Source organism: Amblyomma maculatum, chromosome 10 (genome assembly GCF_055883805.1).
Source record: "Amblyomma maculatum isolate TAMU_Amacu chromosome 10, ASM5588380v1, whole genome shotgun sequence".
In the NCBI taxonomy this organism is placed as follows: Eukaryota; Metazoa; Arthropoda; class Arachnida; order Ixodida; family Ixodidae; genus Amblyomma; species Amblyomma maculatum.
The window spans coordinates 177219947-177234660 of NC_139353.1; the positions used below are offsets into that span (position 1 = coordinate 177219947).

General features: G+C 45.4%; 1 protein-coding gene across 1 annotated transcript in view; it reads left to right on the forward strand.

The window, feature by feature from the left end:
- The window catches only part of LOC146178004 (uncharacterized), a 38088-nt gene that overhangs the window by 15545 nt on the left and 7829 nt on the right, over positions 1–14714 (forward strand). The window contains exon 4 of the mRNA XM_084581665.1: positions 8114–8203. Within this exon, the coding sequence (XP_084437791.1) occupies positions 8114–8203 (90 nt within the window). The remainder of the gene's footprint in view (positions 1–8113; positions 8204–14714) is intronic.

Consider the following 14714-nt stretch of genomic DNA (forward strand, 5'->3'; position numbering starts at 1 on the left):
GTCAGCCTTGTCAGCTTTGTGTGGTGCCGAAACAATCAGTGTCAACACATGTGAAGCTGCAGCTGCCAATGGACTTCTAACATATCTAGCAAACCTTAAAAGTTGCTGTATCAGGCTCCAGCATATTTAAGCACTCACTTTCGTGGAGACAATTGGTGGAGTCCTGACCGGCCTGCTTTTAAAGTGTGATTCACAAGAATGCAGATGTTTGCAAAGTGTTTATGCAATTAAAAAGGCAATTGCATTCATTTATTGCAAAGTATCAATACACTGTTTAAAATGTATTACTGCATATGCAACTTTTGGAACCCTTTCATTATCCCACAGAGTTCACGTACTCATACTCCTGTATCCAATGTGAGCAATGTGTTTTGAATACTGATACTACCTGTTGCTGCAGGCAGGTACGTTATGTGTTTGCCAAGAATGTGAGAGATGTTTCCAACTCCCTTGAATATTCTGTCCCATGTCTCGAAGACCTTTTTCTCAGGCTGCATTACCACGATATAAATGTGCTGTAGCAAAATCCAGCTCTGAACCAAGGCTTGTCCTTTATGCGTTATTTATTTATGTATTATGTTACTTTGAAAGCTACTGTGGCAATCAGCAAAAGACGCTAAAGACGCAGGCACAAAAGTTAAACTTATCCGTGACAAACTGACAGTAAATGGTGTAGCCTATACCTGGAACATGGAAACTAACAGTCGTGTTAAGCTGAGCAGCACTCGTGGCAGCTCATGCGATAAAGACCATTGACAAATATTCAATAAGGAACTCAATCTGCTAAATGTTAATGCCCGCAGTATTGTTAATAAGCCTGAACTATTCGAATTTTTGTCAGTGTTACACGAACCGCACCTTAGTTGCACTACGACGTACAGAACGCTGAAAACCGTCTCATCTTTATTTGCCGTTAACTCAGGCTTTTTCAGATAGTAGCATCACAATATTTTACATGACAAACTACAATCCTTCAACATTCAACCCTTTAAGGCTCATGATCTTTTTAAATTGCTTAGTTTTTCTTTAGGTTATTGAGCAGGCTGAGTGCATGGAAACAATGTGCACAACAGGCTATTTTGCTAAGATTCTGCATCATGATATATTAATTGTTTGTACACATTTCCTTGTGGTTGTGCTATGCCGCACTTCACTTCCAAATGGTCATCATTGAAATATTCATGTGAATCACAAAAGGCCAAGAATTGAGTGTAATGATTGCAATATGCCAAGTTTGAAAGCATTTTGTTCCAACACATTCCTGCTTACAAAAATTTTAATATTTCAGCAGAGAAATAGCTCGATTGTGGTACAGCAGAACAAAATTGCATACTGTTCGTCACGTCAGCTCTATAAGTGCAGTATCGTCACTTGTCTAGCATCTTAATCTTTGCTTTTGCTGTTAAGTGAAAGCCTCCTACAAAGCCTCCAGGCATGAGGTTTTCAGTGGTTTTCAGCCTCCGGGCAGAGGTTTTCAATACCTTTAATGATTACAGCAGACAAAGTAGGTCACGGTCGCAACACCCAGCACCAATAAATGGTTGTTGACATATTTATGCACTCTCCTTCGTACCTGATTTCATAAGGGACGTTAAATACTGTTAATGAAAGTATGTTCTTTGTCCTCGCTAATATCTGAACACTGTGATTCTTTAACTGCATGTGCACTAGCAGCTCATATTGACAATGGTTAACCTATTATTTGAAAGTAGATGGGATGCTACAAATTTAATGGGGTGTTTGGCTGGGTTTAAACGAAACTTCAGGGAAAAAAAAGGGGGGGGGGGACATGCCCACCAATATGGTATACAGAGAAATACCGTAAAGCAGTCTTTTAGGCCCCCTTCTTTTTATTCTCTACAGTAATGATCTTGTTTCCATAGATTCATCCGCAAAACACATTTACGCTGATGATACAAGTCTGTTTTTCTCTGTCACTCGGGCATAGAGCTATCCAGTCGGGCTAACATAACCTTGGAAAAAAACTGAACACTGAGCGTGTCAAAACAGTCTAAAACTCACTGACAATAAAACAAAAGCAGTACTCTTCCATCCCACAAATAAAGCAATCGAGCTTTATCAATACACTCAGTGGCACTAAAACAGAAATTGCTCTCTGTGAAAACGTTAGGCGTGTACTTCTCAGGGCACATGACATGGGAAGTTCACATAGAATATTTAGTCAACAAACTACCACACACAATAGGTTCTCTACGCCAACGTTTCCCAGCATTTCCACTTAACATTAACATTATGCTTTATAATTCACTCTTTTCGTCAGTTCTGAACTACTCCTTGCTAGTATGGGCAACAACAACAGCAGAAAAACGTACAATAAGAAATATTGCTAAAGCTTCTTACCTCGAACATACAGGACCAATATTTAAGCAGCTAAAAATGGGTAAAGTAACATCTTTGTATACCTACAGGCTTCTGTGATTATATAAACAAGACATCAATAAAAAGGACAACACACTAACACTCATAGCAGCGCTTCAAGACAACACACACATACGACACCCGTAACCCGGAGCATTGGCATGTTACAGCATGCCGGACGAACTATGTCAAGCAGATGCTTCGCTTCAGGCTTTCTACCATATTAAATCAATAATTCCCTTATAGTGGTCAAGATTTCTCTCTTCCTCCCATTAAATTAATCTGTAAAATGTTCTATGAATACATATTTTTAAATTAAGTGTTCTATTGTGCAGCATGTCTCTGTATTATTTTCATGCATTTTTCCTAATTTACCTTGTGCTTTTTTGTAATCTAATTATTTCTTCATTCATTATTTATTCATTGTGTAAGCGTGACTTCTCTGCTGTTGAATGCCATCACATACAGGGGCAGCCGGGGCGTCAAGCTGCTCTTCGAAGCAGCTTTTTAGCGGCTGTTCCTTTCCTTGTATTAAAGGAAAAATAAAGTATATTATAATAATATTATTATTAAATTGCTGTTTTGTATTTCACAATGTGATGCATAGTACACTGAATTTTTCAAGAGGTACCTGTGTAACATTTAGAATATTACAATGCAATTTTTATTAAATACATTAAATATTAAATAAAATTACATAAACATGCAACATTCCTATTCAGTGGTCCTTGTTTGGAAATGCTGACAGTTATTATTAAGACTGTTGGGGGGGGGGTCACTGATTTCAGTCTACTGCATGTTTCCTTTTTTCAGCCGTTCTATGAACATCTTTGCCGATGTCATTGTGCAAGTGCATGCAAAATGTTTTCAGCCAGCAGCAAGAGACTCATGCTAGTTGGTCACTGTCTAATAAGGCCAGTGCCCAGCAAGCATTTGCATGCCTGTTGCTTATGAGTTTTTTTTTTTTTTTTCAAGAATAATTTTTCTCAGTAATTTCCTCTTGCAAAATAAACAGTTTCCTTCGTTAGTTGCCTTGTTTTCAGACTCAATAATTTCTCATTACCAAGCCTTTGTGTTGTTCCTAGGCCCTAAATTACATTATTCACATCACAGCTTGCAGCTCGGCGGCCTATGGGTACTAATGTCTCAGCACAACGCAGTGGCCCAGTTTATGGAACTTGACTGTTAGATTTGGAGAACCCTACTTCGATTCTGCCTTGGTGTCTGCGTTTCGATGGTGACTAAACACAAAGCTGGCCGTGCACTGGGCAATCCCAGTGTATGTTAAAAAAAAGGCACAGTAAGCTTGTGCACATCCTGACTATGACATTGCTTAAAACTTGACATGCTAAATCCTGTAAACAAAAAAATCATGTTCTCCAAATGTATGGGCAGAGGATGTACAGACAGCACTAAATGGGTGCTTGAATGAAGACATAGTCGATTTGTTAATTTTCAGTAGGTGAGCGGCGGACCGGTCACCGGGAAGTGTCTGTCATATGAGAACAGGTGAAAGGAAAAATGATAGTGATATTGATTATTAGAGGTTATGACTTGTGATGACCCACGTGTGTACCGACGACCTGTAATTGCAATTGATTAGAAATGAATAAAATGACTTGTAATGACCAAATGTCTAGCAATGACTTGTTGCGACTACAATTGATGCATGAGTGCTTGGTATTCCAGCCAAGCGGCAACAAGTCCTGTCATTGACACCGCTTAGTAAGAGTCGCTTAAGCACTTGATGTTTTATGTGCATGCGCTATGTGTATGCATGTGTATGCCCTGTTCACAAATGTGGAGCACCACCTAATCGTCTGACAGCTGTTCCGATTTTTGAAGACATGTGCCACACAAAAAGTCCTGTCTGTCAAGCTTACTATATTTAATCAACATCAAGCAACACAGGTAATGAATATACCCCTTGTTAGCTATCAAACTAGACTGTTTTCTGCAGTGCAACACACCATATCCGCAATTCCTATTATGTCAAAAGGTAAAAATACGGCCAGCAAAAACAAAGATAATAGCAAGGTTGAGTCTTTCCCAATCTTCATACAAAGAGCATATCTGTACTAAAGGGGGGGGGGGGGGAAACGGTAGCACATCTGTGGCGCACATTGCAAAAATAAAGGAATAAAATAAAATAAAGGAAAATGCTGCGATAGCAGCAACTAGTGAAAACGTGGTCTGTGCGTGTCTCTTCCCGATTTTTCCTCACATCCAACTTCATAAAACCTTTCTTGCCATTTGTGCGTTAATTGCAGCGCGAATGTTACTGCAATTCACGCCAATCGCAGCCCAAATGCTTTGCGAACACAAACACGACCCAAGGACGAAAGTTTGTGCTGATCACCGGTCGTTTACAGTACGGAGCCAGTAAAATGGAGGCATGTAGAGAGCACAGCATTGCATTAAAGCCACCGACGACCACAGACGTGACACAGGCGTGATCACGCGCACAACTCATCACTTCGCCACGAGACGTATGCACACGGTGCACAGCGCGCACATATAAGCGCGCACACACACATACGTCGAATAAAATTACACATCACAGCATGCGCGTTGGACGCGGAAGCTCTTCGGCCATCACCGGAGACGCACTTAGTCACAAGGACGATTTTATCGCACATTCTATTTTTTTTCTTTCTTTTCACTGAACGCTCACTGATTAACGATGTGCTTGGCTGCCTTACTGTGCCGCGAAAGGGGCCCAAATGCTTCGTAAGCTTGCAGCCGGATGCCGAAACGCAGAACCAGTGATTTCAACAGTTGCAGAGAAATAGACTGCTGGAGAACGAATGCTGACAGAGGAAAAAACGAACTAGTGAGCGCACAGGCCAAACAGCAAAACACCCGACTGCAATCTTCGTTGCTCACTTCGGCTCGGCCCGGGTTCACCAGAGTAGCTTCCACGAACACCCTCAGCAACCACGTTAGTCGTTTTACCTCATGACACAATCTTAAGTCGCAAAAAAGCAACGGCACGGATCTAGCACAACGCAAGAATGGCAATGTTTACATCTCAAAGCTGGGACGGGGCCAGCATGTCCCTGCTTTCCCCTGTTTCGCTACTTAGGTACCTGCCGTCCTTGTGTCTTAGCTAAGACGGCACTAGAGTCGTAATCTTGCAAGCGACTTATTCAAGTCAAGACTGAAGCCCAGTCTTGGCTCCAGTCTTAAGCAGCCATGCTAACGGCCTATCCTTAAGACTGCAGTTAAGTCTGGACTTAGCTAAGATAGTCTTAAGATCGTTTGTGCAAGCGGGCCCTGGCTTGAGCAGAGTCGGCGTAACTGACGGAACGTAAGAGGGTCCATGGGGCCACCCTGTATAATGCTGCGAACCATTGAAAACATTATTTGTTCTTGTTTTAAACAGCCGTCAGCGTACGGCCTTATTACTGTGGTTGCAGCGCATGGAATGACCTTGTTCATGCTCATTGTCGCTAGACGCGGCTTTATTAATTTCTGCGTAGCGCAATATGAGCCGAGAGTTTTCCCGAGTGATCGCAGCGAATAACAAGGTTTATAGGTTCCTTTGGCCGGTTATCTACATGGCTCTTCGCACACATTTAATTCAGCGCTGACGAATGCAACGGGCATTTGTAGTTCGAATGTCGGCCGAGCATTCTTGCTGTTATGCCGCTGTCGAATTGCCTAGCTCTATTAAGACTCAAGTCAGTCCAATAAATAGTCCATTGAAATGAAATTTAAGCCTCCTATATTGTGCCTACAGCCTTCTTACTATTACGTGACAATATGTGACAGGGCGACTACAGGTCACCCTATCCCATTTGGGATTGGCCAACTAGAAACACAAGGTTGCGCTTGCCCTCCGCCACCCTCCGTAGTAACTCGGACCATAGAAATGTCTGCCAGTCTGGTGAATGGCAGCGTTGGAATTCACAGGGACCATTTAATGCTATCGCGTCATGCAGTTAAAGGCGAAGCTTCAGTGTACTCGGGCATCAGACGCAGCGCTGAGAGGCAAAGTATGGGATTATAGGGAGGGAGATGAAGGGTGGAGCAGAATGGTGTGAGAGGCAACGGGTGGCTTAGCGGCCTGGGAACACTGGCATGTACCACTGGTAGGTGGCTGCCACGATAGAAGAAGCCGGTAGGTGACTGTCGTGAGGGATGGATATGATGAGTTCCGATTGGTGCTTCGAGACGAAGTAGAAGGGCGACTATCGTAAAAGCGTACTTTTATGTCGAGAACGGTAGGATTGCACGACACAAGGGCAATAATGAAAGGCGGCTGGTGACAAAGGAGATTAGTGGCTATAGAGGAAAGGCGAGAGTGTTGGGTTTAAAAAAGGGGAGAGTACGGCGGGGAAAAGCGAAAAGGGCCACTTTTCTTTCTTCGCCGTCTTATGCGTAATGGCCTGTGGTGAATATCCGCGCAGATGAGAAACTAGCCCATGCGCCGCCTCAGACGAGGTTGACGAGACACAGCGACTTTTGGCATTGCTGCGACGACCTGTTGTTGCTCCTAGATATAACTAACTCTTCAAATTGGGGCGTTGGTCCGGAACAGGAGAACCATCTGCCAGTCCTCAGATCACAAGCCTGCTTTGTAACAAATAAGAATTTATTGAGAAGAACACAGTGGCATCTGAAGGTTCACAGTGCGGGAAACTAAACAGTAGAATTGTGCGCATATGTGTGCACTTCTATCAAGTTCTTCATCTGAGCATAGGGCAAAATGAAAATTCTTAAGAGCTGCACCCGAAATTTTGTTCTACCAAATATTTTATACGTCTGGAATTTCTAATGACTAACCAGACCTAACCTATCCAAAGTATTCGATCGCATCCATAGTGTTTCGAACATGACGGAGCACCGTCACAACAATCAGCGTTCTAAATTCTTGCATGCAGTGGGGTAGCGTGCGCGTGTGATTGGGAAGATCTAAGCTCTGCTCAGCGAAATCTGCTAAAAGGTCGTGTTATTGCCGCCAGGGTAATGATTCAAGTCGCTTTTAGTCCTTTAGCAAGCACGATCTGCACAAGTATGTTGAGTTTACAACCGTGTCACTCACATGCACAAGGAAACAGGCTTGCCAAAGCAAAATAAAAGCGTGGCTTATATGACAAGGCCTGCCAACATGGCTGACCGAAATGTAGTGACAATAAAACTGCAGGGAAAGATATATACACTAACCGAATTCATCTGTATAGACACCGAACGCAAGCCTGAACGAAAGAAGGCAGCTTAATAACAAGGTAACTGGAATTAAATTTTTCATATTAGCAGTGCAGAAGACAAAGCAACTAAGTAAAATGTGCTGCTAAACTTCATGACGTGGCCGCTGTCCTACCTTGGTTCATTTCAGTTGCAGAATTAAGCCCATAAAGATATTCAGGAGATTTAAAATGGAGCATAATAAGCATCCTCAGCCCTTTTGAGATATTCACATGCAAGCAATAATTTTTCGCATGAAGGAAATTTAATATATGTGATAACATTTAAACTACTCTGGACATGTCTGCGTCACGTTCAAGGTGTGATCTGCTTTGCAGGTGAGATATTTATGTGACGGGCTCATCACCTCAGAACTTTCAGCAAAGTTGTTCTTTTCTTAGAAACATCATCAGTCTCAATTGACCTTGAATGCTTCATTACTGCGGGCCTTTTAGTTCCCGTGTTTGTTGAATTGCCTAAAAAATCAACCATGATTTATCATTGCACCTCTAACACCTTTTTACGTTCATTTGTTCTTACGCAGTATGTCGTCTTCAATGTGACCGGCGCTTGCTGCTACGTGATCAGCTCCAGCCTGGTCGCGAAAGAGATGCGCACATTTTCGTCCCCGAGTGTGAGTATGCATGACCACATTCAAGTTGGTTGCGCCCTGAGCACATCAGCGGTCACTTATATGAATCTGGTGCATCAATTGTGCAGATTTCAACCATACGCTTCGTGTGCTGAAGATATGTAGATGGTAATCAGCACTCGGCGTTATAAAATCTGCAGGAATAAATAAAACACCTTAGGGTCGTTGGGATATTGCTTTCAGAGTGCCGAGACTCTCCAAGGACCAATGAGGCAGTACTAGACATGTGCACACACACTGGCAGTACTCAGTGAGTCAAAATCAATTGCAGGTCTATTCACCAGGAAGCCCGCCCATCACATCGGTGTTGCCCATTGCTACAACCTCCCACCTAATGCAGTCACAGTAAGATGCAAATAATGGAATTAAGGACTCTGCGTGCCGAAAGGAGCTTTTTAGTGGGAGAGAAATGACAAATGCTTTTGTCCTGCTGTAATTGGCGATGATAACAGATCACAACATCGTGAAATATGCTGACAAATGCTGACATATGCTGACATGATGACAAATGGCGAAATGAATATGGGCACGCTGCAATGAAGAGTTGGCGATTGCTGAAAGGATAGGGGGTGGGGGGGGGGGATCATACTATGAGGAAACTGTCGACTTATTCTGAACGTTTCGTACAGTGGTTGATTCGTTACTTACAGCAGCTGAGCGTTTTCACTGGTAAAGTCAATTTCCGAAGGGTTCGCACCAGAAGCCACTTAATGACCGTCAGATGCCGCTCACGTGGCATTCTAAACGCACCGATAGATCCTTCGAAGCTAGCTAGTGGCGGCTGCACCACAACGGGCCCTGTTTCAAAATGAAAAAGTTTGTTTATTCTCTATACTTTGTCACGCATTCTCGCATGTTTCCATTTCTACTCGATCGTCTCGCAATGGGACCACGCGAGAATATGCGAACGGTGTGTGAGACGAGAGAGAGGAAGGAAGCTTGGTACTACACTTATGCGCTCATGCAGCTCGCAGTGCCCTCACATTTCTTCTTCCTGTTCAGATTTAGTATTTCACAGGTTGCACAAAGTGTGCAACGGTGCCCCCGGTAACCATTGATTAGCTTGAGTAAATAGCTCGAAGAGGCATGTTGTCTTGAGGCTGTATTTATTTCTGTAGCTACGCTCTCAACGTAGCGCTTTTCTGAGGTGTCGTAAGCGAACGAAAATCAACTTTGCTCTCTTCGTGAGTGGCTAGGCTGTCTAAAGAAATACAGAGTGCTGGACGAATTGCTTTTTATTACACATTAAAATGCAGAAAAACGTGGAAAGCAGAAATAAAGTTAGGAAGGCTAAACTGCAGGATGCTGTCGCTACGTCTGGCTTGGCTTACAAGGAGCAGACCTACTGCAGAAAGGCTTGCATTATCTTACCTATTGGAACTGTTAGGGAGCGTCCCAGTAGCCAGAGAGTTGACTGCCTCATTGGGGCCGAAATGTCAGCTGATTTCTTTAAGCTTTTGTATGGCTGGTGAACGTTTTTCTTCGGGGTCACTACCACGGTGTAAAATATATAGGTGGGTACAATGCGGGCAGCGCTGGTGCCAGGTAAAGTGTACTAGTTATCCTGAGCCCTATGAGGTCGCAGTTTGCTCAGCTGCCTGTGACGTAGTGGGCGGCTACGCTTTTCTACGCTTTCTGTGGACTATTTTCTCGTAAACTGTAGCCGATGATGAGAGGAAAATATTTTTGCTACGTTATTTTTGTTTGTGTCCATCATTGACCGCAGTTTTGCGAATCATTGGTGTCGTGGATGCTTAAATAAAGGAGTAGAAGGCGAAGGAGTTGTCGCACGTAACTGAACCTCCAGCGCGAATAAGCGGCGGTTTGCTGACATTAAAGCATTACCTATCGCTCGTCTCCTTTATTGTTTAAATTCACCTTCTTGGTTCGCGCATCGATTTCCCGCTCATCTGTTCGCCGTCTACACGCACACTCCTTTGATCCCTAGTTCGCTCGTTACGTAATTACAGAGGTTCTTTAACTGGGTTCTGCCAGTTTCCACTCAACGCGCCCCCCCCCCCCCCCCCCCCTCCGCTCTCCCTTTCTCTGTACGAATTTCTGTCTCAATGTTTTTTTTTTCTTGTCTTGGGGATCGTGCAGTACATGAAACTCGGTTGTATGTACGTTCGTTCGCTTGCTTATCCCATTCTTCCACTCAGTCGTTTGCACGTTAGTGATTTGTGTAATATACAAGTGGTAGGTGGAGCTGTCACATTTCCTTCGTTAATGATGTGGTTAAGAATGCCCCGAGGCTTTCTATATTTTCTGGCGTCCGCCTTATCGAACGCGGCACTCGCGTTCTGTGCCCTATTTACGCCATATCAAGTAAGAAAACAGTGCTTTGCAAGCGCTTTCGATGGAATAATCGTGACTCAATGGTTGGGTGATGTGCTGCTCACTAAACCGCATTTCAATATAAAGTGCAGCGACAACCTTTTCGTCGCTAATTGCGTCAAAAGTATCGACAAGCCAATAAAATATTCTGGACTTCCCTTCTGCGCTGATCCAATGGGCATGGCTTAAGAATAAAGCGCTACGGTGATGTCACTGGCGACACGGAGAGATGGCCCAGGCCTGGCCACGCGAACAGCTTGCGCCAGAGAAACGCGCCGTGCGATATCAGCTGGTTGCTATCGAAACGGCGGTGATCATGTATGTGTTTTTTTTCTTCCGGCAAAGATTCTCTGCTACACCGACGCTGATGTGGTGACAAACAACCCGGTTCGAAGGAGCGTGGCTGCTACCTTATCTAGTCACTTGGGTCCAGTTACACGCTCGTGCAGTGCTCCTACCTATATATACGCGTATATTGCAGTTGCACTGTGGTCACTACGAGGTTATGATGTTCCAGAACCTGCACAGTGTATGCTCTTCTGCCTAACGGAATATATCAGTGGTTGATTTTTATGTCCTTGAAACGTTAGCTGTCGCTGTCTTGTGGGCTATTTTTCTTCCTTTAGAGAAGCAACAATGACACATTTTGCACCAGTAAGAAGATGCGTATGCATAGAGGAAGGAAACAACTTAGGAGAGGCCTTTGCCATTCCTAATGCATTGGAAAATGTGTGGCGGAAGTAACGTCAAAATTTAGGGTTAGCCAAGTCGGGTCATTAGCAATGGCGACGCTGTTGCTATGAAAACTCGGGCCACTAGCAACAGCGTTGCTAAGGGCCCTGATTGATTTATTTATAGGAAAGGAAAGGCGCTGTAACTGTCTCACTTGTTCTCTGTGGACACCTCAACCGCGCCGTAAGGGAAGGGTGGAAGTGGGAGTGAAAGTAGAAAGAGAGAAAGAGGAGCCGTAGTAGAGGGCTACGGAGTAATTTCGACCACCTGGGGATCTTTTACGTGCGAGCACGCTAAAATTATTTTCATACCTAAACCGGGCAAAAGACTCGAGATGGGGAACCTCCGCCCAATCTCGCTAACGTCATGTCTCGGGAAGGTAATGGAACACGTTGTCTTAAACAGGCTCCTTATGCACACCGATGCGGAAGGCACGTTTCCCCCGTCCATGATTGGGTTTCGAGCAGGTCTTTCGACTCAGGACATTATGTGGCAAATTCAACAAGACATTCTAGATACAAATCGCATAAGAGCCACGCGAACCATCCTGGGACTCGATGTGAGTAAGGCCTTCGACAATGTGTCACACGCTTCCATCCTCAATCACCTCTCACAGTTACACGTAGGCAAACGGACATACGACTACATCGCTGCCTTTCTGAATGCGCGTACGGCTACGCTCCATTTCGTTGACAAAGTTAGCGACAAAATTACACTAGGGACGAGAGGAACACCGCAAGGCGCCGTACTTTCACCTTTTCTCTTCAACATCGTTATGAGCGGCCTCCCGCGTCTGTTAGATGATATCCCACACATACATCATTCCATATACGCCGACGACATCACCATATGGACCAATTCTGGCTCCGATGGAGATATTACAGATTCATTACAACGAGCTATCGACACGGTACAGTCTTATGTGCAGGAAAACGGCCTTACCTGTTCACCGGCTAAATCAGAACTATTAGTTATAAGGAACAAACAAGCTTCACAGGTAAAGCCAGATTCTCGAGAACCTATCCAGTTACACATTGACAACCATCCGATACCCCCGGTAGCCACGATCAGAGTTCTCGGAATGTTGATTCAGAATAATACGCAGAACACAGAAGCTATACGCCGGCTACGCGTCACGGCGCACCAGATAGGTGGGCTGGTGAGACGCATTGCCACACGTCGCAGGGGTATGAGAGAAGCCGACCTGTGCAGGATTATCCAAGCCTTTATGATAAGCAGAATCATGTACGCTTGCCCGTACTATCATCTGCGTCGTAGGGACGAACATGCACTTAATAGCATAATTAGAACAGCATACAAAGCGGCCCTTAGCTTACCAGTATACGCTAACTCAGATCGACTACTGCAGTTAGGAATTTTTAACACACTATCTGAACTAATTGAAGCCCATAAGACAGCACAAGTGACCCGCCTGTCACGCAGCCTTGCGGGACGCGTAATTCTCGACAAGCTCCACATCCACCCCACTGAGGAGGTGTGCGCAACATCCCATTTATCGGCTGACATAACTAGTAGACTAGTTGTTAAACCAATAGCCAAAAACATGCTACCAGGTAGACATGATGCCCGCAGGAAGACAAGGGCACAGACCCTTGAGAAACAGTACGAGGACGATCCACAAGCAGTGTACGTGGATGCAGCTCAGCACATCAAAAACGGAGCATACGTGGCATGTATGGCCACTCCAAAGTCAACCTTCATTAACGCTATAACATTTCATGCTAGCTCCATATGCGAGGCAGAGGAAGTAGCTATCGCACTGGCCATCGCGGATCCCCACACCAAAACTATTCTAAGCGACTCAAAAAGCGCCGTTCAAAATTTCGCCAAAAATTCTGTAAGCGCACTCGCGGCGCGAATTCTGCGCAACCGATCTCTCAATCACAACATCAATCTCGTATGGGTTCCGGCTCACGCGGGTAACTCCGGAAACGAAGGGGTCGACCGTCTAGCCCGAGGCTTAACCAACCGGGAGACGGGAGATCTATCGGGAACGGACGCGCCTGTGGAGGCACCGCGCACATACGCGGAGGTAACAAACTTTTATCGCGAGCTAAGATGCACGTACCCCGCCCCTCACCCCGACCTCGACCGGGCGCAAGCCACGACACTCAGACGCCTACAAACAAAGGCCATTCTTAGCCCCTACCGACTATCGTTAATTACAAACGGAGAATTCAACCCTGCATGCCGGCACTGCGGTGACGGGACGCAGGCCACTCAAGACCATATACTGTGGGAATGCGCCAGCAATCCCCCTCCAAAGACACTCTTGCCAGCTCCCTCAGCGGAGGAATGGGACAAGCTGTTGGCCAGCCCAAGGAAAACTACGCAACTGGCCCTCGTCACGCGAGCTCAAGAGGTCGCTCCCGACTGGAGGCCACCCTAGACTCGCCCCAGCCCGAAATAATTCCTTTCATTTCGTGGCAATAAAAGTTGTTACCACCACCTGACATCGCACAGCACACGGAAGGGCCCTATAGGTACATGAGCGTCGGGAAGAAATAGAATGCGGAGGGTAAAGGAGGAGGAGAGACGTTGCAGCGTCCGGTCGCGGCGCGACCGCGCCGGCTTCAAAAAATTGACGTCAGGGCCTCTCCTAAGTTCTTTCCTTCTTCCATGTGCGCATGGCAGCTTGGTGCATAGTTAAGTTAAATTGGTTCACAGGAAGGGAAAGGTGCAGTAACTGTCACACTTGCTCTGTGGACACCCGAACCGCGCCGTAAGGGAAGGGAGGAGGGTGGGAATTAAAGTGGAAGGAGAGAAAGAGGAGCCGTAGTGGAGGGCTACGCAGCAATTTCGACCACCTGGGGATCTTTAACGTGCGCTGACATCGCACAGCACACGGACGCCACTTCGTTTCGCCTCCATCGAAACGCAGCCGCCGCGGTCGGGTTCGAACCCGGGAACTCCGGCACAGTAGTCGGGCGTCTTACCACTGCACCACCCCGGCGGGGCATTGGTGCATAACCCAATTTCCATTTCAAGAAGGCTACACGCGCCCCTTTTGGAAGCTAGGTGCTTTATATTCAGCTTGGGGATAAGGCGAATGATGCTTGTCTGGTAGCACTTGTGCTAGTCAGCATGGTTATCATAACCTGCTGCTTATATCGCGTCGTTACCGTGTCGTTATCAAGTGTCGCTCCGTGATCTCGAACGCCGTCTATCCATTCTATGAACCTGCCGACCATGCGCCGTCGTGTTGCATCGAAGTGCACTCGCACTCGTACAAAAAAAAAAAAAAAAAAAAAAAGACGCGTGCGTGTTAGTGCGCCTATCCTATGCCTTTGCGCTGAGACATCTCAGTAGCTGCGAGGCTAACGAACTTTCATTCCCAACTCTTCCCATTTTACTTGTCTGAATACCTCCCATAAACAGGCAGCGAATAGAGCTGGAGAGATCGTGC